This window comes from Saccoglossus kowalevskii, chromosome 10 (genome assembly GCF_978046115.1).
Source record: "Saccoglossus kowalevskii chromosome 10, keSacKowa6.1, whole genome shotgun sequence".
Lineage (NCBI taxonomy): Eukaryota > Metazoa > Hemichordata > Enteropneusta > Harrimaniidae > Saccoglossus > Saccoglossus kowalevskii.
The window spans coordinates 24,641,085-24,666,698 of record NC_140650.1 but is presented as its reverse complement, the minus strand read 5'-3'; the positions used below and the strand labels follow the sequence as shown (position 1 = coordinate 24,666,698).

At 38.4% G+C, this 25,614-nt stretch overlaps 1 protein-coding gene across 1 annotated transcript; it reads right to left on the bottom strand.

Moving 5' to 3' along the window:
* Nucleotides 1-11,881: 11,881 nt before the first annotated feature.
* Nucleotides 11,882-13,713, bottom strand: NKX3-2-like (NK3 homeobox 2-like). The gene is given in 2 exon segments (NM_001165004.1): nt 11,882-12,959; nt 13,101-13,713. Coding segments are annotated over 2 exon segments (819 nt in total). The 5' UTR covers nt 13,456-13,713; the 3' UTR covers nt 11,882-12,495.
* Nucleotides 13,714-25,614: the final 11,901 nt, after the last annotated feature.

Here is a 25,614-nt window from a genome sequence, read left to right as displayed (position 1 = left end):
TGGAAAACGACGGTGTCAGAAGTTAAGCCCAACTTAATAATCAAAGATCACCCCATCCCGTCAAAATACTCAATTCTGCATTAAAATTAATTTCTTTTTGAGTGCTAAATCTATCTAAATGGCAGTTCGATGGCTTTGCTATAATAAGAAGGTCATTTCGTGGCATGTGATTTTAATTACGAGATGCGCCTCCAAGATAAAAGAGGATTATACTCATTTAATAACAAGGGCGTGGTCGTGAAATTAACAACATGAAAGGTTGGCGGGATGGCAATGCAAGGATGTCATTTAATCTCAGCATTATTTCAACGGATAGTGACGAGTATCGTTACTGGCACTTGCAATTGACATTCCGTAATGGCAGTTCACCTCAAAGCCTTTGTAAAATATTCGATTGAATCCCGAGGTTACCTGAGTTGTGCTGAATGTACATTTAATCAAAGAAATCAATTTACTTTTTTTATTTTATTTTTTTTTATTTTTGACTCTTCATCTTCTCTTTTAAAACTATTTTGTACAGGTGTTTACACACGTTCGCATAATTGAGGCAGGTTGTGTGTCTTAAATTCGATAATCTGGTTTAGTCGGGCAGCAGGCTGTGTTTCAGCTAATGCGCGGCGAGTGTGGCACATGATATAATCGAGTTCAAAATCAACAAAATTATCACCGTACAAAATCACAATGTACCCACACAGTCCCCACCTATAATCCAGCCTCTTTCATCACTGACGTTCGAAACGATAAAATAAAATTAAATAAATAACATTGAATTGCAAATGGGCGATTACATATGGTAGTTTTACACTTGTTCGTCTACGCTTTACGGCGTACGCTCACGCTTTTACCCCTCGCATTTTTTTTTCGACTTGAAGGGAAGATAAACTGATGAGCCCCTATGGCCGTGGTTCGTGAATGAAGTTATTTACGACTGGTGGCGGTGGAATCCAGTCACCTCCTTCGAATCAACACTCAGCCGCATGATGTTCCACTGTGCTATTTGTTTTTAATACATAAATCACACTTCGGTTCCAATTAAGTCGCGGAGATGATGTTGTATTAGATGACTATTCGCACTCTGGGTGGTTCATTCAATCCGCACGTAAAAGCCATCCAAGAGCGATCATATCAAATGCCCCGCTCTGACTGAAATAAGAAGCGACAACGCAAGTGGATGAAGGTGTGAAAGACATCTTACCTTGCCCAGTTCATTTAAGTACTCCAGTCTGTGTCTTAAGGCAAATTGGTTTTGAAACGTTTTGGGGTATCATAATTCCCGTACCCGCAAGAGTTGAATTCGCCGGAGCTCCGAGAGCGTCAGACGAATTTGCTTTCAAATTGCCTAGGCAAGATGGAAACTACCTTCGTACATATGACTACTGATACCACATTTTCAATAAATAAACTGATAGATAAAAAAACATGAGTGTGGGAACAATTGGTTTTAAATTTTATTGAACACTTGCTTAATTAAAATCGTGTTACCATTAAATACCTTTTATGAAACCTTTAAAACGACATTAACTGTAATTTATAGCTGTTTCATTGTCAGATGCACCTGTGCGCCACATTGACGACCGAACCTTGAAGCCAGAAAAGTAGTCAGACTCCACGCACAGACTCGATAGTTAATTATTTCGACAGTTTATAAAATCTACGACTTCCTTAAGAAGTAAATAAAGACAAAATAATTTGACCTTCTCGAGTCATAATTCACGTGGATGCTACGAGTTAGATTACACAAGAAAACACTTTACTATTCACAGTAATATGCGACCATTTCGAATTGACAGCGCTGCGGATCCAGTTCAGTAAATACTTCTCCTATTAATTAATTTGTTTTTCTTTTAAATGGATTTCACTGACGGAGAACGTCATGAAAAAAATGATGGATGCCCTCTCGGTAGCAATTTATCACTGTAGCCTCGCTCGTCTTGATTCCCGCCTGCCTTACACTATGTTTACACGGCCAGCTTGATATGCATTACTTAGCTTGTTATTACAAGTGGTCGCATCTTAACAGATACTCAGTGCGTCATATTGGTACTCAATATGTGCATACTTTGCTTGCATTTTGCCTCTACTTCGTATTGGATTGGTTATTTTTATAGCCTTTATAGTGATGCTGCAGAACTTAAACAAATATAAACACGACAGGAGTGCTAATAGAATTATAGGACGCTCGATTATCGTGTTGTGTGTGTATGGGACTCGACTATTTATTGATATTTGCTACTCTATAAAATGTTAAATGCTAAGAGTGATCAGGTCATTACTGTTCTCCGCTGAAATAGAGCCCAATAACAACAAATTCGTGATCTCCCACAAGATATCGTTTTCTGATGCCACCATCGACGACGCATTCCTGGATTGTTGTCTAACTCGCCATCAGTCACGATCGCGTTGTGTTAAATCACCCTCGTCATGGCAACGGAGGCAGGAAGGAGAAAGGAAATGGACATGGCGCGGATGAAAATGTAATTGTTCTAATCGCCTTTGCAGTTGCGCCTGTCAGGTCACGCCTACCACAGACGAAGTGGGAGCTTAACTTGGTGTTTTTTCTTTCTGCCTACGGCGCCAGTAGGTCTGCGAAATGCATGTGTCGTATCACTCAAAACACGAATACATAGAATACCATTATGTTTATCCGCAACTTAAATAGAATTCAAGGATTCCGAATCGTCCCCCTCGATGGAATGCCATTCTACCACCGACAAAATGTCGCGTTCAAAGATATTTGCTTAATACGAATTTACTTAAACGTGTGCGAAACATTTGTGCATTTGAATATTTTAATTTCATTTTATACTTTCTATAGTGAATCATTATGATTTATTCTTATGTAATATATCCGCACCGATCAAACTTAACTATCTTCTTGTAACATAACGACTAATGTTGCCTCTTTCAGGTAATTTGCTTAGTAATGTCATTGTTTTGGCGAAGAGACACGAGGTGGATAGTTAGTGTAATAGATATATTATAATACTTAGTATGAAGAGCAGGTTTTGATAAGTTAAATTTAATGTACGTGAGAATTACACGAATATTTATATCATTTGTGTTATTTCTCTGGCATCTTGGGAAGCGGTTATTCTAAGCTTAAAATTGCGTTCCACATATTTGCATACGTTCTCCGTGGACGATCAGATATGACGAGGCTCAAGATGCGCGTCTTGCGAAAGGAAAAAAACGAAAGATCTGTTCTAATCCCTTATAACGTTTTTCAATTTCCGCGTGTGGAAAATCTATTAATACGGAGTAAGGTGTTAAATCATATTAATTATTACACATTCTGTCCCGATTACGTATAATAAAGGTGATTTGTTATCACACTATCATACTACGCTGTCGTTTCACATTGACCACTTTGATTTCCCATACATCGTGTCTCATACACGCATGATTTGACGAATGTATACGCATTTAACGAGCTTTTATCAAAATATTATGGGAATAGGCGTTCAGGTGGAATCCACTCACTCTGTGTAGGTGCCGTGTTTACTCATCCATTTCACTGACACGGCACTCAGTCCATCCTCGTACGAATTCAATTCCCGACATATCGCCGAGAATCTTGCTTGCCTGATTTTGTAACTTTAAGTATTTAAAAAAAAAAACGCATTAATTATTTAAAAAAATGTCGAACACAAAAACGAATTCCCGCCCGACCGTATCAGCCGAGCGTCATGGTTACTGAACATTGTATAACGAGTTGGTTCGTAAATATCCTTCAAAGGGTTGCCGGCTGTCGTAACATATGTTGCCCGTGTCGAGCGAATATAACATAAGAAATGTTTGAATGGCGGAACACAGATAATGTTGATCGTTTGTTGAATAATATGTCGTGGGAATGGGTTTTGTTGTTTATGATGCAAGGGATCTATCGCACTTTATTTCTACTTGTATCACTTAGTGGTCGCAACCGTCTCGATATACTTTACACGTTTTAAGGCATGTATTTTCCTCGTTTTAAATGTAATTTTTTCATAATCCTGAAAAACAATTATTTTAACGAAGTTTATTTAAATCAATTCGCAAAATTACGTCGTCAAAACAATCATGATTTATGAGACGAGCAATTTTGTTGAAACGTGTACACTTATTAAATCAGGTAATTTTAAAGTGATATAATATTTTTTTTAAAAACAAATCCTTGGATACTACAACAAATCTTGTAACTGAAAGTCGGTTCATGTCTACGTTTCTAAACAAGAATCTAGTTGTTTTCACACCGTATTAACTTTCCCATAATTTTCACACTTCTTTCGTCTCTGCAGAATAATAAACACGTCCAAATTTATCCAAATAAGCAAAAAGTCAAAACCCAAGCTCCTTCACAGTAGGGTCTGACCTTTCACAGGATGGGCTGACAAGGAACCCTTCGACGGTTTAATTTTGTCTTTCATCAAACCAGTTTCGATGACGTCACTAACTTTACAGTCTTCAGGCTCGGCCCATAGTCCATACATTGTGTGAGTATATGTGTGTAGTTGGGAGGAAAAAAAAATCCCTCAGTAAAGCGATTTTAGTCATCGAAAAAATAACTTGCTTAGGCGAATATAATTGTGGGAGGGTTGGCATGTTTTTCTACCGACTTATCAACTGCGAGGAGTCATGACGTGGGGAGCCTGTAGCGAGTACGTGTAGAAGAAAAAAAAACAGTCTATAATTCTATATTGTAAGAAGTCACCACTTGCTCCATAGAACCGTGCAAGCACTAATTTAAAGTACTCTTAGAATCACTCGGCAGTGTAACAAAATCCAGTCCAAAAGCTTGACCCCGTCTGTATCATCTTCACCGTGCCACAGTAGGACGGATGTAGACTAGAGGGATGATACTGATGACTATGTTTCGTATATAATGACGGGTCACATAAAAGGATGAGACGGAGCTGGGCGATAGTGAGCTAGGCGCCGTATCCGCCAAAAGCTGTCACTTTTGATAGACATGTCAAAACACCTATTCCGCTTGATATAGACAGTAATGGCGATACGCACTAAAGCGATTAAGAAAATTCCAAGGAAAACGCATTAAGTATGCTGGCTCTTTGGAATCACCAGGGGAAAGTTTTGTAATGGCTTTAAGATATGGCAATTACTATGTAAGAGCTACTGATCAACTACTTGCGAATAATGGCTTTCTAATGGTACCCACAGGACCATGCTGCAACCTGTCGTTTTGAAACGTTTTTTTTCCGCTCAAAAAAACTTGGAATACACGCATCGGCTGATTTTTTTGGTAACGATAGCTCCAAGTGAAAACCAACTGAAGCGAGACGAAGCTGATTAAAAAGCGACAAAAATTGTGCGATTAACTTTGACATCTGGGACATATAAAACTTCAATGTTTCTGATGTTTAGTTGGAAGTAGCGGCTATGTTCGAGTCAATTAGAACGTGCATCGTAATATTGGAATGCCCTTTAAAATGTATTCGCCCCTCTGAATGTGTGGAAATGATTAATTTTCTTTCTTCCTGTCCATGCAACAATGTTGTTACTAATGACGGAACCCTTTGTTGTTTTCACAAAAAGTCACGTGATTCTTGAAAGTCACTGGACTCATGGAGGTAACAGATACATCCATGCTGATCTAAACAAAAGTCCCAATCTGGCATCATTTTTTGTTGTATTGTACCAACAAAGCTTGTTCGCGTTATGTATCTCCGATAACAACCACAGTGAAATATAGTCCCTCGTTTAGTATCCATAGCTTTCTATTCCCAGTCTGTGTCTTACTAAGAATGAAGATCGAGTCTGACTCGCGTCGTAACCATGGCAATTCACAGTGGTTGTAGTCACTATAAGTCGTTGTGTAAATTCCCTCCCGAGCATTACAAACTAATGTGTATTATACATGAATATTGTCATTAGCGGTTTTTTTTATCGTGATATAACCGACTACAACAACTTGTACAAATAATTGATCAAAACAACGTTATGTTTCCGCCCCGCAAACGTAGCTGAAGTAAACAAAAAATACACAACGCTGAGTTTCAAAATTGAACACTGTTACTGTGTGCTTGCAGAGTATTCAACCGGTAGACTCATCTATAGTTAGAGTATAAGTAATACGCTAATTCGGGAGTGATTTACCGGGTCTGAAAGACCACGGTATAATCAGGGAAGAGAGGCAGGCATTAGCAACAAACATGCATACAACGACTGAAACTTGTGAATAAATCCTATACTGCATCAGCAATAGCGGGTACACAAAGTAATTCTATTATGTTATTTTTAATATCCAGCCTCAGACGTAAGGAAAAAATGTGGATTTACCAATCTAGCTAATTTGAAGGTTTATCTAAAGTGGGTGAGAACGGCACCGCGTTCTTTGAAGTAGTAAACCTTGCTTTTATATGGAATATTCAGTAAACCACAGAGCTTTCATTCAAGTTTCCAAATAATAAAATCCGGTGCTAGCAAACTCTCAAAAATTGGATTCGCTGAGCCTGGTGCTTGATGATTATTAAATGAAAATGCAATTTTGTTTGTGGCAAGTTGAAACTTATCTTTTATTAGTTAATAATCGCGTGTAAAGCCGTCGTCCTGACAGTTTTATTTATTTATTTATTTATTTATTTATTTATTTATTTATTTATTTATTTATTTATTTATTTATTTATTTATTTATTTATTTATTTATTTATTTATTTATTTATTTATGAAATTTTGTTTGTGGCAAGTTGAAACTTATCTTTTATTAGTTAATAATCGCGTGTAAAGCCGTCGTTCTGACAGTTTTATTTATTTATTTATTTATTTATTTATTTATTTATTTATTTATTTATTTATTTATTTATTTATTTATTTATTTATTTATTTATTTATTTATTTATTTATTTATTTATTTATTTATTTATTTATTTATTTATTTATTTATTTATTTATTTATTTATTTATTTATTGATTTATTTATTGATTTATTGATTTATACTTGTCTCCGTCCTGTGGACAGAGAACTTTCTTACGAAGTGTTTTTAGATCCAACTACGGCGTGGTCTCTCGTATTGAAATGTTTAGAATACTAACAACAATTACTTTTATGAGAATATAAGATAGCGTACGTGATGATAGTTGGTCACTTTCTGAAGCTGAGAAAAAAATACGATGTCCTTAGTTACTGTGCAATATTACCATGACCCCAGTACAACTCTAGCCCCAGTAGTCACGGGTGGTCACCTTGAAAAGAGCTTTGCAGCTTCCTCGCTAAATATCTATGGTTGTAATATTCATACTAATTAATACCGGGCTCCGATCGCGTTATGCGTTGCCAATATAATCGTCGCTGGCAGATACCCAGATAACCACGCCAATACGTGACAAGCCCAGCAATCCAGTATGCAAAGAGCATTGAGATAATTTCCAAATATTTAAAACTATATTTATTTCTGCAATTTAAGAACTCAGATTAAAATTATGAAAGTACTATAGCGTCACGTAGCCTGCAGGCTACGACATACGACATGTATGTCAATCGACATACGAGAAGAGAAATCGAATTGTTAGTTAGTCAGTGTTTGGTTAAAATGTACATCTGCGGCGAATTAAACAAATCTGCATTTAAAAATAAAATAAGTGTTTGACATCGTTACGTCGGAGATCGTCCACAACATAAAGTTCTTATTATGATCGAAATGACAACAATAACAATAACACTTGAGTACTCTACTATGTCACGTGACCACCACGCTGACAACCAAATCGAAGTTCGAAGTTCCCGTGCAGGTATCTTGGCTGGACAGTAGCGGTGGCCATGACGTATCATTTATCGGTAATACAGACACAGGGCGTTTGATCAACATTTTTCTGTGTTTTCACCCAAATCGTCGACTTTCCGTGATAGGTAATAAACTGCGGTATTCCCTTCTTCATAAGGGCCCAGATTACATGCAGCTGAGAAGGGAAGTACTGCCACTTCGGACATATGGGCGAATAAGTGTCAGCATCTCTGCAGCAGTGATAGGACTGCCTCATTAAATGGAGTAAATGTGCGAAGAAAAAGACACGAACGAACCATTAGTTGGTCTATAACTTAGTGGGCAGGTCGATACTTAAACGAAATAGCATAGGTAATTACGCGGAGTCATATGCGCTATTTAACATTGAAATGAACAATCATGGTGGAAAATATTTGCCGTGATTATGTTGTTAGGTTGTTGTTTATTTCAACATCACGGCAAGCAAGGTTGGGATACCACTTTATGGGAGGAAAGGTCAGTACTGGGATCAGTCTACAGAAATGCCACCCTGCATCGATGCAAGCGGGATGTTGGTTGCCATTAGTAAAGTTAGTCTGCCTGAAACCACGTGCACTCTCCGACTCGGAGTATATCACCTATTGAAATTAAACCCAGTCTTGAGTGACGATTTGTAGATATCACATAAAAATGACCCTAACAAAACAGTTTTTTATACGCCGAACGGCAATTAAGTTGGTAAATTCAGTAGAAACTTTCGTTTCTTTTACGAGATTCTCAGTTGAAGAGCTGTAATAAATGATGAAATGTTGACTGACTGGGAAATCCATTATTTGCTAATGATAGCAACACGCTCAGTTGAGGCAGAATATCACGTATGTACACTTCCTTTATCGTTATGAAGTACCATGTGATATAACCTGTGTGTCTGGCTATTTTCCAAACCATTAGACAATTTTAGTCTTCGCTTACTCTACCATAAAGCGACAGCCTCGATCTCACCAACTGATAAAACATTAACATGCGAAATAATTTGTTTGTATTCATATCGGAAAATCTGGGAAATCAAGTGGTTTAAATGTCCCTGCTTCGGGGAGAATTGTCAAGATATAAAAGGGGTCAGAAGGCAATACAAATTACGTATCTCTTAACAAATATTAAAAGCCACGTCGAAATGTTTTGTTCGATCGAAGAAGTCAAGTTTGGTTTTTCGCGGAAATTATTGTTTAGGTGAACGCAAAGGTGCAATGCGACGCGCGAGTTCCACCCACTTACTCCGCGACTCTTTCCAATATTAGCTCGTGGTTTTGGTATGTGTTTTTCCACGATCTAGACTACGTAGAGGGGATGCGCTTACGTGCTACACTTACACCATGGAAAACGGACAAATCACGCCAGTTAGTGCCAGTTGAATAATACTAAATAACGAATAGTGGTTATCTACCAATTCGTTATAAATTAGAAAGAATTGCATGGACATGTGTAAGTACCAAGCGTGATATGTATTTGCACTGTAGGTACATTGCAGTAAAAGACGCACAACAGACGCACCAATCACCTCATGTATTTTTTTACCAACAATATTGAACAAAAAAAAAACAACATTACGAAATACTCAGATAAAACCGAATAGCCTCACCGACAGTGAACCGTTTTTGCTCAGGAACAATTTCAAAGTATGGTTACTGGGTCGGCATTTTTTTTTTTTTTTTGAATTTTTGAATCGGTGACTAAGAATATGTCAACAGCTTTATTTACGCGAATACCACGATTGAAGTAAGTTAGCCCATGTTGGTCGCCCCTTATGGGGGAGTTCATCCATCGTCAATGACGGCCACACACGTCCTTTATACAACTGTCAATACCAATGTCAGATACTTCAATGTGTATTTGAATTTCACTGTCACGCCTCATTTAATCACATCAGACTTTGCATTTTATCACCACTTCGTTTTAAATTGGCGTCATTATATTTATGGTATTATGCAGTGTTCACACAGCGTAGATTTTATTATGCTTTCTTCATTTTTTTAATTGAAATTTGTTTAATAAACGTCACATTGACATTTCCACAGAGGAGTTACTACTGCCTCAGAATTAGCGATACTATCACTACACAATGACCGACATCAGGTATGTTTCTAAATTACAAATTAAGAGAATATATATTGCCTTAAAATAACATTATCCGCCATCTAATAGAGAGTTATGACACGGGTGGGTATGGGAGGTGGAGATGATGGCAGTCACGTGTTGTTGACTAAAAAAGTGTTCGATAATTTAAATCATTACGGCCCGATAGAATAGTATAGTCTAAGAATAGAATAGAATAGAATAGAATAGAATAGAATAGAATAGAATAGAATAGAATAGAATAGAATAGAATAGAATAGAATAGAATAGAAAAAACGAAAGTCAGGCAGTATAGTGGTATAAGCGTGACTGGTATCACTAAGACTAAGTTCGCAAAAGAAATTGAAAAATGACTAAAAAAAAGCAATTCACCTAATATACATTAATCGTCATGTGAGACATATTTGATATTTTTTTTCAGAATTAAGTCTGGGAACCGATGAAACTGCGTATGGTTGATTATCATCGGAAAGTTTACCGGAGCGTTATTAATGGCGAATATATAGACATTATGATCATTGTTGTCCGTCTTCAATCTACCAAGTACCGACGCTCTTTTGACTCGCATGGTCCTTATTAAATTGACTTCAGTCATTCACTTCAACGCCTGTAGACAAAGCAGGTTACGTGCATTGCTAAAAGCCTGTCCAAGGCAATGACTTAAAAGCGATTTTCCAATGATTTCAAAAGTACATCGTGTTATTACAACAACCCGAAAGCGATGAATGTTTCAGTGTGTCGATATTTTCACTAACTGTAGGATCAGTTTACAACAATCGCTTTCCGCGTTCCGTGTTCATTTAACGCTGACGTGTTTGATGAAATGGACATTGACAGTGACTTCGAGTGACTCGCATCCTTCCTTTCACGGAAACTCGACCAGAAACTCGCGTAATGGCATCGCCGCGCCATAGACTGAGGCGGCCACCCGTTGGGAACGGCATCATCGACTGTGGAATGAGCCTATAGTCGAGTGGAGACCCATTGCAGCAGTCATCGCGACCCCAACTGCCAGAAATCTGCGGGGATAGGCTTTGCCTGATTAAATTGAAGGAAATCCTTTTTTCATTAAAATTAAAATATAATGCAACGTTATTTTGCGATTAAAGCTACTGTATTCGCTTTAGATTTTCGTAGCGGCATATGCCTGGAATATTACCGTTAAGGGAATGACTGAATCCCCTATTAACGGCTATTGGGTGCACCATGAGTCCGCTAATGTCATTTTGCTGGTGGAACAATAGACCATGGAACGTAGAAGTTAGAAGGCTTTGTGTAGAAAATAATCAGACTTAAGTTGTACATTACCGCTTACATGCGGTGTTTCATTTATTTGGTTAGCCGATTACAACTCATAATTTAATTTTCCCAGATATACACTCTCTCTCTCTCCGTTGCTGGTATTTTCTCCTTGAAGGGAAATTTGACATTAAGGTGGCCGTATTAATGAAGTGATGTAAACATCTCGTGTTATTAGTGTTCACCTTATGGAGCGTCATGGTGTGAATGAACAAATGTTTCCGGTGGCATTACGTCGCTCTTATCGGTGCATTATTATTGTCGCGCATGTTTTTAATATAACAGGAGAGGGGGGAATCAATAATATTAATAATTTAACAAGTCAATAATAAATATTATCCTTTGACAAGAACTCTGAAGTGTAAGCTTCATAGATTATTGATTTTCCGATAACCCAAATCATAATTGTGAGCCATTTACCAAAACCGTATTGGTTAAGTTCAGCTAATTTTCCCCCCACCGTACAAGTTTAAGAGTCAAAACAAGCGAAAAAAAAAACAAACAATTTCTTGGACAATTTCAAACCGCACATCGATAATAATCGGTTATCATAAAAGACACACGTTCATCATCATTACGTACGAAGTCAAATTTTGAAAAGACATGCTAGCCTGAGTCAGATATATAATACGTTCATACGGGTTTAGAAGATTTTTTTAACCATAACTATAACGGGAAATTAGCTTACTCCGCATTATCGCGGATTTGTGGGTGTACTAACCGCAGGACATATCCAGGCGAATTACACCATATACAGTGAGAGAAAAATAATCCCATTTAATTTTAATCTGAAAGATACATGTACATAATCTTAGAAACGGACAGCTATAACACAAAAGAAATGCCTGTGGTACGTGTGCCGGGTAATGCACATTTCCTTTACGGTCTCTGTACTTTATACATCTCGGATTAGTATTCCACTACCCCTGTGTTGAACACATGTGTCTGAGGCGATATGCTGTTTTTTTATGTTGTAAACAAAATAATACGACAAGCGGGGTCTGTTTGACATGGAATGTTGGCTTAGCTCGCCAACGAAGATAAAGCAGTTTACAGATGTCGATCGCAAGAAACAACAATGTTATATAAAAATCGAACTTTTCATATTTGCGCTATGTTTAAGCAATTAATGATATATAACATGCCCACAGTACCTATCAGGTGCAAAGCAGACGGTTCATCCACGATATAAACAATACAATAACCAGTGAATTGACAACGTTATCTATATCTACAGATTTTAACTGCGTGACTGGTAGCACACAGCTTAAGGGTGGGATTCCGCCAACGTCCAAAGTTAATTAAATTATATAAGTTAAATTGGCAAGAAGTAACCATCGTGTTCTTTCGTGTCCAAATCATCTCCTCAAAATTTACCGTCGGCACATAACAGGTTTGAGAAAAGCGGTCCCGGGTATGGTCTTGGGGGTATGTGGTAGCCGTATGCGGGAAGTAGCATATTGTACGTGAAAGGCGGCCTGAACATATCGTCCGGTGTGTACTGTCTCTGGTCGTCCCGCACGAGTACTTTAATTGCGACCTTTTTCGCCGACATTGGCGCGGAGAGTTCTGCCGCCGCTTGCAGCTGTCGCCTCTTCGTTTTGTATCTTCGGTTCTGGAACCATATTTTTATTTGCTGTTCAGTGAGTTTCAAAGCAATGGCGAGATCAGCTCGTTCTGGGCCTGATAAATAACGTTGGTGGTTAAAACGTCTTTCAAGTTCAAACACTTGTGCATGTGAGAAAGCCGCTCTTGATCTCTTTTTGCGTTGTTTTGGTGTCTGTAGTTGATGCTCTTCCGACTTTAGTATGGCCCCTGCGCCTTCGTCTCCTGTAGAATAAGATACAATATATGCATGGTCAAATTCTATCTTCATTTTTAAAAAACGAAACCTACATGGGAAAAAATAAACCTATTTTTTTCCCTGGGTTGATTCAAACATCAAGTGAAAAAGAATCTTAACATTCTTACCTTCGTTAGTAGTGTGACACATTTCATCAATTTTTTCTCTGTTTTCAGATTTCGGTGATTCGACCATGACATCATCTAGAGTAATACCTGGGCTGTGTATCGAACTTTCATTCTCACTATCTGGTGCGCAGTGGCTCCTGTGTCGGTCAATGGTACATGGCTCGCCGGACACCCTGACGGCACAGTGATCGTCGTCTTGATACACTTCCGCAGACCACGATGGGCTTGTTGGTGTTGACTGCCTCTGATGTGCGTTGTTTTGATGAGATAAGCATAGATTGGCCGTTGTGGACTCCCGTTTAGTTAGAATATCGCTGATTGAGAATGGCGTTAGAGAACTCTGCGAAGACTGCATCGTGGCTCAAACGGCGTGTATGGCGAAATGTCAGTACACCCGTGCAACAGATCAACACAAGCCGTGACAGCCAAATACGCTCCCGGAGAAACAAAGAACTTGTACGAATGTCGTCGAGAGTCAGAATGCCGGGGACACCGGACGGACAGTCTCGTTATGTACCACTATGAAAAGGGAGATGCACTCCGCACAGGGGGGTGGTAAGATTTCAACAATGTCTATTATGCGACACTGATAAGCAACGTACAAATTGGTGACGTCCTTTCAGAAGAGTGACAGGCCGCCCCAGTAAAAAGAGTTCGGATGATAATTCACAATCCGTGATCAACACGCCGAAGCTAATCGCTTCCATCTGATTGGCTGACAGCTCCTAAGCGCTGAATCGTTGGCATTACCAAACACTGTCCAGAAATACTCTTTAGACTCGGTAGCAAACGACCAATTATATTATGTGTGTTTTGAGTTTGTCTCCCTCTCCACTTTTAAATCGTTTGCCGAGCAAGCTGAAGGAAGAGATTTCGAATCGCCAGCTAAGTGTCCTCATTCATCATCGGCGCGTAATTCACGCCATCTACACTTTGTTCTTCGCATAGTAGATACACTGTACCCATCGAGCAAGCCCCAGAGCTCTTTCTATGCTCTTTTGTTTAAAAAAAAATCACTACATTTCATTTCACAGCTCCGTGTAAAACAACCACGCGCAATTGCTCCTTGTATAACCATCAGAGCCGAGTAACTGACAAGCTCATCACACCAGAAAATCAAATGCATTCTCGAGAAAAAAAAAATGCGTAGTATATGCTGAAGCTCCACATTTCTTTTAAATATACTTAGCATTAATAAACTATGAATTCGTATACCGGCGAGACAAGTACAGAAGCGATATATTTCGTTACATGGCCCTGTCATCGCCATTCGTGGAAAATACACGATGTAGCATCTACGGAGTGGTTTGTGAGTGACCACCACGTACTACTCCCATTCAGTATTTAACAATTACTATAAATCTTGTATTTTTGGCATGTGTACACCATATTTCCGTGTCATGGCGATGCGAGTTCTTGGTTATCATCGACCACGGCTTTTCTTCTCGGGCGTAGAGTAATTATATTAATATGCGCGGTAAGCAAATAAATATACCATAGTTAAGAAACGACGCGATTGTTTATAAAATTTGGATAACTGTTCTATTCGACTAATCATTGCAACTGCCGCTTTAGCGCGTACAGCGGCGTTATTCCTATGGCGAGTATATTAAACACATTATTGTGTTAATGGTGTTGTTGTTGTAATATCGGTGCGTCATTACCTAGCAATAACCGATTTGAATCATGTAAATGACAACTTCTTTTATTTAACATCACTCGCGCTGCACGATACTTACACAGTGGCCGTTCTCAGGAGGATTGTTAACAGCGCCCTCACTCGGCCACATTGCCTGATCGGTGCACGTATACGTACTTACGCGCCGCCGGTTTTTACACCGAATGGCATTTTCAGGTTGGTGCCGCGTTCCCAGCGGTGCTAGTCACTCGGGTGAAAGATAAGATTCCAGGGAGTGCATATTGTCAAAGGGCGATACACAGAAGTGAGTTGTTCGTTGTTAAAACCGACAGGGTGTAATATCTCCCGCAAAAGGAAGGAATTAACTTCTAACACTAAACTGCTAATGGTGGGTCAACCGCGGTCGCTTATGACTTCCTCCTGTAGTAAATTAGGTGGGCTTTCACAATGAAATATTGACTGTAGATAGCGGAGAGTACGTGACGTCTCTCACAATTCCTCTGACCCTCGAGACGTCAATCCTAAAAACCGTGTAACTTGAAATCCAGTACTTTCATTCAATTGTTTGTTTCTAGTAGAATACAGTATAGCTAGATTGACCTATATATTAATATTCGAGCTCCAATCAAATTATCAAAGTTTATAATATGGTAAGTGCGTATCCAAAAAAACGACTATTGACGAAATAGCGATTTCAAATCTGCAATTAGACGAAGACGAATAGCGGGAAATGAAAACGCGAAATCAACAACGTCAGACTTTTTGAGTTGAAAGTTACAATGATGCCAGTCTCACTGATTCTCACTACAAGTGGTTACAAGCCCCCGCACTACAAGTCCCAAATCAGATATATAAAACGCACGGCAAAATTTAAAATAATAAGATGGGAGTTAAAGGTATTTATCCGACAATACCCAAGTATAGCAAATGTACTGTATGATCCCCGTGCCGTCCATTCTTATTTAAAATTAAGTTGTGGCTATTTTATCGATTTAGAACAGCAGCTTAACTAATTTAAATATACACCTACCAAGTGACATCACATTATAAACGAAAGAAAGTTATTTTGCGAAAGACACCATAGCATTTTACAATAAGTAAATAATATATTTTGAAAAAATCCTAGTGTATTAAATCTGTAATAGCAAAGGTGTTCACCTTGCCCGATTACTATCACGCTTTTAGATAACTGGCGTATAACGTTGTTGTATTGCGTTTGGTAGCAATGTAAACACTATGCAGGTTTTTTTTTTCATGAATGCGTTATGTCCGACATATATATAAGAATATGCTCATGAAACTTCAAAGTGTGTGTTTGGTAATACTTTCCACCACGCGCCAGATTTCCTTATAATTAATCAGCTTAATCACTTGTAAAATTTGAATTAGATTATATCAATCCTACTGTGATTTGTGATTGATTTATTGAAATATTGTTCAGATGCACGCCGGTCAAAATCACACCGCGAAGTCACGCGTAGTATCAAATCCTATGCTGCCAACTCAAATTGAACTGCGTGCTTCGTTAAAAAAAATCGCTAAATCGGTTACAGTCGGGAAGGATTCGCAAGACTTGTTTATTCGAGAATACATACAGATTGTGATCAAGTTAATCACTTGGTGTAAACTTGTACACTTAAATTGAGACTGAGTACATAGATCGCGTTTGGGATCATCTGCACTACTACTCAGTGGTGATGCCGTATTTATGCGGTGAACGACGCGGCGCGCGACAAAGTATGGCCGGTCTTCGTTTTTTTTTTTTTTTCTTCACGAGCTGTCTAAGTGATCAGATACCGGGTAGTGCCAAGTCTGTAGGGAGGAAATTATCTCGAAAATAGTCCAATCTTCTTTAAGCGACCATTTCACGGCAATCCCCAATAATTGAGACTGGTATTGTTTCAGAGCTTTTAGTGCGCACTAGTGTATCTAATACGATTACTGATATTCCATCCCTTGTTGGGGTACGGTCTTCGGGGACAAATCGCCGAGTCTCCAGACGACAGCTATTGCTAGAACCTTGCAAATATTCTTTTTGTTCGCTAATGATACTAATGAAATAATTAATTGTCCCAAAGCACACAGACGTGAAAAGGGGAGAAAAATGCAGTCGGCTTCAGTGTACCACTTCATGCTACAATGCCGTTCGATAATACACTTTTGCATTTTCTAGCTGCACTTTCGGCTGTGAACTTTTCCCGCCAAATTAGTAAGTGATAAAAACAAATCTGACGCTAAAAGTGGCGCGACTGATTTGATAAGTGTGAGAGTAAATTACGCATTTCGTTTAGAATTCCAACTTTTTCACAAATCGGTACTTTTAAAGTCTCAGTTTCCAATGAAAATATTTTTTTTTGCATATCATCTGCGGCTAGTAATAATAGAGTTTTCGAATTCTATTTAATTTCTAATATGCCTTGAATGACTTTCCCAATACACGTGTCGTTGCGTTTGCAAGACGTACGGCTCTCAGTGCCCAGAGTTATGAATACTGATTAAAAATGTCAAAAATGTTATGTGAAGAACTTAACGGAACGATGTCATTGTTCGACGGATTGACAAACTTCACACGCACACATCATATTTGCCGACCTCTCTCAATTTTGATCACGTCACCCCAGCAATAAAAGAGGTGACATATTGACACGCGTGGTACGTCTTTATCCAAGCACGGTGCCTTATCGGTGCTATATCGGTTACAGGACACGTAAACCGACAAGCGCTTTGGGGATGCTCGCAAAAACCTTGCAACCCATAAAATACTAGTGGGTTGTTAGTCTTTTAATTAAATAGCAACTCGTACGTGCAGACTGATTTTATCATCCCTTGTGCGTGTCTCTCTGTACTTACACGTATCATCATTAGCATCGCCTAGTAGTTAAATAATGGTATTTTTCTCCGCAGAAAGAACAAGTTTGCTAAAATGATTCTCACAATATTATTCTCATGAAATATGTTTCAAAAACTAGTCGAGGACATTTATGACTGGTTCACTGGATGGTGCACCCCTTCCCCAACTCAATATCACCGATCAAAAGCTATAAGTTTTTTCGTGCATGTAGGTACTTTTTGAACCCTTACAATCAGAGTCGCGGACATAGGGTAACTGGAATGAAATAATTATAAGGACATTCTTTTTAATAATAATAATGTATTGAATACAACTAGTACACGTTTTGGAAATTTAAAGTGTTTTGTCAAATGATCAAGCAAAATCTGTCGACATTAGGAAAATGAAGGGCGGAATATTAAAATGACTGTCACCGGGGCAACCTTTTAAATTTGAAAAGCAATTATAGCTTGACCCAGGTTACTATAGAAGCCGGGTCACACGAAGAGATATGACGCTATGATTGAGTAATTAGAAATCCCAGGGGAGGAAGATATCAGCTAAGGATTCACTTTAACTACATGCACTGCGAAACTAAAGGAGTAGATGTTGTGGTAGATTGAACACAGAACAAAATCAGGCTTGACATGTTTTTTATTATTACCCGCTGCCTTTTGTGTGATATTTAATACTGTTTTGTGCTTATTCATACTCTATAACAAAAAAAGTACTATGAAGCACTTATGTTGAAGCTTTCTCTCTCTCTCCATCGCATTATTTGTCAAACTGTCGACTGCGGTTGAGGACTTCAAGTTGGAACGCTGTTGTGGCCCAGTGGTAGTATTTTCGGGCGTAAACAAGTAGGCCTTGTTGGCGACAATATTATATTCGTAGTCATAATATTACTCGGCGATGACGCAATGTAATTAGTTTTTTTGTTCTTTGTGGCCACGCCATTAATGATATGTCTTCATGTGTAGGGGAATGGAATTTCGGTTCGTATTCATGTTATCATAGCAGTCGAGGACGAACTTGAATTTTCTTTGAAATGAACATCTTTAGAGTTCGTCGTATCAGGATAAGTAAGAGCCGATGACAAGCAACAATTGCCAATTAAATTGAACGGTCGTCTTAACTTCTCAGAACTATCACCACCGTGCGACTTAACATGAAATCAGTGCCGACGCTGAGGAGACGCTGAGCGTGTAAGTAGCCATATCGTTCTGTGAACTGCGCCCTCGTCGGCGGAATTTGACGGAACTATATGAAGATATACAATCGTTTTTCAGGATCTTCAAACCAGATTGTGGCGGGGTGAACAACAAGCTGAAATACATTCATTCAATTTATAAGAATACAAGTATTGCAAGTCACAATCGAAAACCAACAAACTGAAAATCGGATATTATTATTTTTAAGTAAACAATTCTCCCCTCAAATAATTATGCATAATTACCCGTTTTTACACACATGACCTGATATAACGTTACACTGGATTTGAATGAAATGAACCACTTTCACAATTACAACGTTTTCCAAATACAACACGATTTACTCCGCGTAATACATAGATGTCACGTAGTAGTCTCATTTACATCTCTGTTCTACGGATTCACCGCTGAGGGGGCTATGCAAAATACGTGAAAGTTCATCAAAGTTGTAGCGTAGTACTCGTACTGGTGAGGTTTGGAGCAAAAAGACACGGGGGATTTTGCTACGGAATCTGAGCATTTCACCCTTGATCCATGCCCTAGAACAAACACTGAACTTGACGATGAGAAATAGAAACACACCACCAATTGTTAGGATGCATTTGAATGCGTGGCAGTTTGAAGGTGTAATTAGTTATTGAAAAGGGGGATAAGACCCAATACTGTTGCTATTTAAACTCTATTAGCGGCGTAGTTCACGCTACATTTATGCAAGACATTATGTGGTTCAAGGGCTTCTACTTTAACGTACTTACGACGTCCAATATCGATCATGTTGTCATTTGGTGTTGATGTGTTTCTATGGCAACATCTACCAACTACGACGAGTTTTGATTAAAAACACATCGCCATGTGAACACCTGCATATTCTTAATTTACAATATTTTATTATATAAATCTTGTTAATAATGATCTCAAGATAACGAAAACAATACTGAATTTTGTTTCACGCAAAAAAAAAATAATAATCCCGTCCATAACCCTTACTCCCCGTCACAGGGCTTGCCGTTTCGAGGCTACTAGTATTTAATCGGTTGGTGCGGTAATGTTTTCACCAACTGCCAAGCCGCGGCGTTAGGCTTCTATGTCTTGTGGCCATGGTTACTCAATATGCGATGACATCGATAAGGGTATGGGTAATGGTAGTCGAGCGAATGGATGTAGTGTTGCTCTCGTGCAATTTAGTTCATAATTATCGCTCTTTAATGGCCCAAGCACCCCTAATGGAAACACTCTTCTCACTGAACGTTGTCAGTGTATTTAACCTTTGACCGCTCTCTTGACAGGGATATACCATTCTTCTAGAGGGGTGAATCGAATCTCACTTGCCATATCATTAACGCAAAATAACTTAGTCATCATAATGTAATCTATTTCTAACTTGTTATATTTCGTTTGTACGACGAAAGCTAAGGAACGGCGGGAGTGCTTATTTCATCCAACATTCACCTACAATTCGAATATCAGTAATCAATTTTGTTGTTTAATATATGTATATAGATATATAGATATATTGTTCACATGCTTAAAATGTGGTGCATCGAAGCTCTTATCGCGTTTCCGGTATCCGACTTTGACTTGAATAGAAGGAGGGGAAGTGAAGGATAGATTAAAGAGTCAAGATTGGAGACAAAGCGGGTCTCTTGACGGCTACAACAAGACACCCTGTCAGTGTATATTTTTAAGCACCGCGGAACGCTCCGGCGACACTGAATAAGCTACACAATAGCTTTCTGAAGTTCTCGTTGTGTTGCATGTGCAGACCATGACGGGGCGCTAGAACACTGGGAAATACCCCGTCCCCGGCATCTAGACGCTATACGGGGGAGGGATAAGAAAACCATCGCCAGCGTGTCGCCAAATGTATTTACCGATATCAACATCGCATGCGAAAAGAATGTACTAACCCAAGGAGGAGACGGATTCAATTGCATGTTGTTTCTTTCTTCACTGTGCATTATTTGTTCAAGTCGTCGGTACTTAACACCAAGATTGAGCTACCATTTACTCAGCTCCAAAATGGCCTTTCCTGTTCGTAAAATTGCGGGCAATTTGAGTTTTTTCAGGCAAGTAAATAAAAAGCCAATTTTCTTCCCCTTTTCAGCCAAACACAGGAAACGGTTTAATTTTTGGAGAGGATGGTGCTGAACAAAAAGGATGAATGGCAGGGAAAACGGCGTGGATTGCTCGTAATCGTTCCAGCCGAGAACGAATTAGAATAATCTGACAGGAAACGAGCACTCGGCAATAGCGAGCACTCCACTTAAATTCATCAATAACCGAAATTTCACCAGAATTTTATTGAATTTCCCTCTATTTTCGAAGAAGAATCAAAGCGCTTAGCAAAAACAAAACCATTTCAATTGTACGGAAAGCGACATTATTAGTCCCTGAATGGAGCCCCATTAGGAGGCTTTCAAATTGTCAGCGTGTTGACGGACTCGGTGAATACAATCTACACAATTTCAGAGGGAAGGAGACAGATTAATATTTTCAAGCAGATTTCAATTGGGATCTGTGATATTTCTTGAAGCTTATTAATTTTCAGCTTAATATTATATCTCAAAGTAAACTGTTTACTATGCCACAACAAGCTGCACGTGTGACTACCATGCCTCCTTTCACCTTAGGCTCTTTCTTGTCTTCAACATAAACATATACTATAATTATTTTATATATTTGGTCAGCAGAAGGTCAACATCGATTTATTTGTTAATCGAATATTTTCTTTAAAATTGAGTATATAATGTAATACATGTATAATAATTGCGAAGAAGAAATATTTTAACATTTACTAATATATGGCCGAACTGAATAGTGCTGCACTGAGCTGTGTAATGGAAGGACACCCAGTTAAACCATGTATAAATATGAGCGATATTCCAATGTCAATCGGCATATGAGCAGTACTTTTACTTTTTGCTTTAATATACTCTATGATCAACCCTTACTGGGACGGAGATATTTTCTTGGTACTACGATGTGCCGAAAAGCAGTCAAGAGAGAGAGAGAGAGAGAGAGAGAGAGAGAGAGAGAGAGAGAGAGAGAGAGAGGGAGAGAGAGAGAGCGGGGGATGTACGCATTTCTAGTCAAGTTTAACACAAAGAGAATTGTCCTAGGGTAAGATATTAAATATGACAGTGATAATAACAATGAATAAACACCACTTTTCTTAAATTCAATTTGTACGATCATCGTGAATGAAAGAAGCGTTGCCAAAAGCCGGGGACGTACAAGGGCTTTATTGAAAACACAAGGTCATATCTTAACGTGCATGTCAACAATTAGACGTAATGTGTACCGAGTATACATACAATGAGAGGACGCTAAAAGTCAATAAGCCTTCAGCGGGCGCTGTATACCTCCGCCATAGTTCGCCGAATGACACACTTGCAATTTAAGTTCATTCAATGTTAACAAAAGGCGATGCAGCTCAGGAGGTGGGCAATTTTATAGTAAATAAGTTGAAAGACATTTTGTTCTTAATTTATTATGACAATAATCAGCCAATGTCAAATACTTTATGAATGGAAAATGATGTATTGACTAATTAACCATGCTGTGAATCAATAAAAGTAGCGGTTTTGGGTGATAATTCACTATAATCCGACGTTTAGATTCCTATATAATGTGAATCACTTAGGGGTGGGAACAAATATCTCTTGTTGCGAATCATGCAGCGATGTTTAATACAAAATGCGTCTCTGTAATTGCAATCACAGCCTTTACGAGACACGCGACATTTCATATCTTATATTTCAGAAACGGACGATTGGAAAACGGAAATTATTCTGACGATTTTCAGTGTTAGGTTTCACTGAATGTTATAGCACATAAATATTAATTAACTCGGTACAATGCAATATTATAGTATGCGTTAGCGAAATATCGCCTTACCACGTGATCAGGTTCGATTGACTGAGTGTTGCAACTTGAGGGAATCGGTAAAACTGAACAACTGTTATAAATACTTTGTTTCTTTCTCATACATTACAATGATTTCATACATTTTTTTCCCTATTTCAAACTATAAACACTGGACTTTGGTACTACGTTGAATACCAAGTAATTCCCCATTTTTGTTAACGCGGTGTCCCATAAGTGTGGGGGACTATCATAACTCTTTGTGCAATGAGTATAAAACTGAGTTTAAGTACTTACGTACTTACCTAACTGTGGTAGTCCTCTTCAGGGTCTCGTCCAGGCAAAACAATTGCGAATAAATGAAATTTTGTTATTTTTAATTAATTATTGGATGAAACGTTACAAAATGCATGTTAATACAAGACTCTCGAATACTGTCATGCCAGGTTCTTCAGTTTATTCCTTGTAGTCAGCCCGGTATCTTTCAAGTATCTGCACTCAGTATCGACCGAATCGGGCACATTGGTGGGTTCTGCATTGCCATTACACGCCGGGACTCGGAAATGGACGACTCGTGCCCTACTGGGTGAGAGTTTATTTGGTTAGCAATTACGCCAAGTTGTTGTTAATTGCTTAATACTAAATAATGATAAGAAACACTATATATTAAATTACTTGAGCGCTACGGGGTGGCTGCATATCTATCTACTCCGAGTCGGACTATCCTCGTCTCGTACTAACGGCGGGGTCATCAAGTCCAGTTTCTGTCGACTTCTTTGGATTTTCCCATAGACTGTCTGACCACACCGGGAGAGGCCGTAAAGATAAAGTCGTCCTTATTTGCTACAGCTTCACTATCGCGGGTTGATACGCCGTTGTGTGATTCTGATACTGGCGAAGTTTTCACACCATAATGACTTCTATGACTGAGACATCGGTTCTCTTTTTGAAAGATTCACAGCCCTATTCCACGTAGCCAATCGATGCGATGTCACAGTTTAAAACGATATTATGAAACAAAACTGTTTCTAACTTTTTTGAACTGCGACATGAACTTGGGATGAATTACCGGTATAGACCTCGACGTGTAATTGAATAACATAATGTGGTTGCATGGTAATATCAGTCAGAATTCCTTTATTCACCACCAATACAATAACACTTTAACAACCTAGAAATCGGGACAAACTAGAAAAAAACAGTTGTCTTTGTCTTAAAATATCGCCCTGACATGGTGGCGGCTAAACCTTTTTCAGACTTACAATATGAATTACTAATTGTTCAATTAATATTGTATTTATTAATTATAAATATCATCTGAACTATACACTTTTTAACATTGTTCACATAGGGTCATGTACCTACATAATCTGCAATTTTCAAACTCCAAAGCGCTGTCAGACATCACGCTGACGACCGTGTATATTTCAGAACCAACTGAGAACCACACATGTCAATCGTATTTTTAGACTGAGTTAAGGTGCTCTTCCCGGGATGATTTTATTTTCTTCCGTAGACTTCCGAAATTGTGAAAACAAAATAATTCACAGTTGTGGACCTGTTTTTTTTTTTTAGATACACTTCAGTTATTACTTTATCAACTTGAAAGTCACAGCTAAATTTGAGGAAAATAGCAAAAAGTGATTCACGGTTTTGGGCCTGCCGGATTTTTAGATACAGTTTAGTTACTTTATCAAAGTCACAGCGATATTGGGAAAAATAGCAAAAAGTGATTCTCGGTTTTGGGCCTGGATTTTTAGATAGAGCTCAGTTACTTAGCAAAGTCGCAACTAAATTTGTTCGATCTTTCAACTAACTCTCATGAGCCAAAACAAAATTTCAAAGTATGAAATTAGTAGTAAAATTAAAATGTTAATAGTGGACACGCCAACTTAGTTTAACAATGAAAAAGACAAAATAAATTGGTTATTACTTTTGTGATCTTAGTATGTGACATTGTGCTGTACTGAAATCTTTTGAAATATGTAGTTGTAAGAGCACAAATTTTATACAAAATAATAATAATTTCGAGAAGACTACAGATACCCCGAAAAAAGATGTTGATACAAAGGCTGCAACTGCATGAATGTAATTTCAATGCATTCTGATCACGTGCCACTTGATGGGAATATCACAACACACTCAGGATCGCCACGAGCCGTACATTGTAGCATTTTTGTTTCTCACACTCCGAAATTTCGGATTCTGATCTTACTTTCACTATTCGAGTCGATTTGTGGAATTGTATTTAATCACTGCATCAACCATACGGCATCTGTACGTACTTTTTCGTATACTTTTGCTTCTACTACAAAATACGCTGTCATTGAACGAGAATTGGTTTTGTGAGAGTATGTCCTCTAGTATACCTGACTACCGAACCGGCCGGTCTGAATACCGAGACCACAGCATTGAATTACGTTTTTCTGCAAATTCGTTATCTACCGCCATAGATCGAATCGCATTCGTACATTTAATAAGCTAACAACTATGATATTATTTTAAATTCGGCACGCCTGATGAACTTATCTCGTCACATGTTACATCATTATAAAAAAGGTACTGCATGATATTAATGTTTTTTTGTCACAAAGTGAACAAGTCGGTGCACGTATACGGATATGATGTTACATTAGGCGATAGTTTATATTTCATTTGTTAAAACTCTGAACTTAGACAACCGCTCAAACTAGATGGTTCTCGAGTATTGTTCATTTCTTGTTACAATGGTTATTTTTACTCATTAGGCGGCATATGACAACATCCGCATATTTACTGACAGTAGTGCTCCGTTCTTAATAAAACAACAATAACGAATATGTGATAGTCTTGTAACGTTCTCACAGTTCTCATGCCCCCTTTAAATTGAAATGTACAAAAAGTACAAAGTTGTGTATTGGGAGATATTTTAATTCTCCCCACGTGGGGGTTTCGCTGTTTCCACAGAAGAGGTTCAGAGGTTACCGCTTA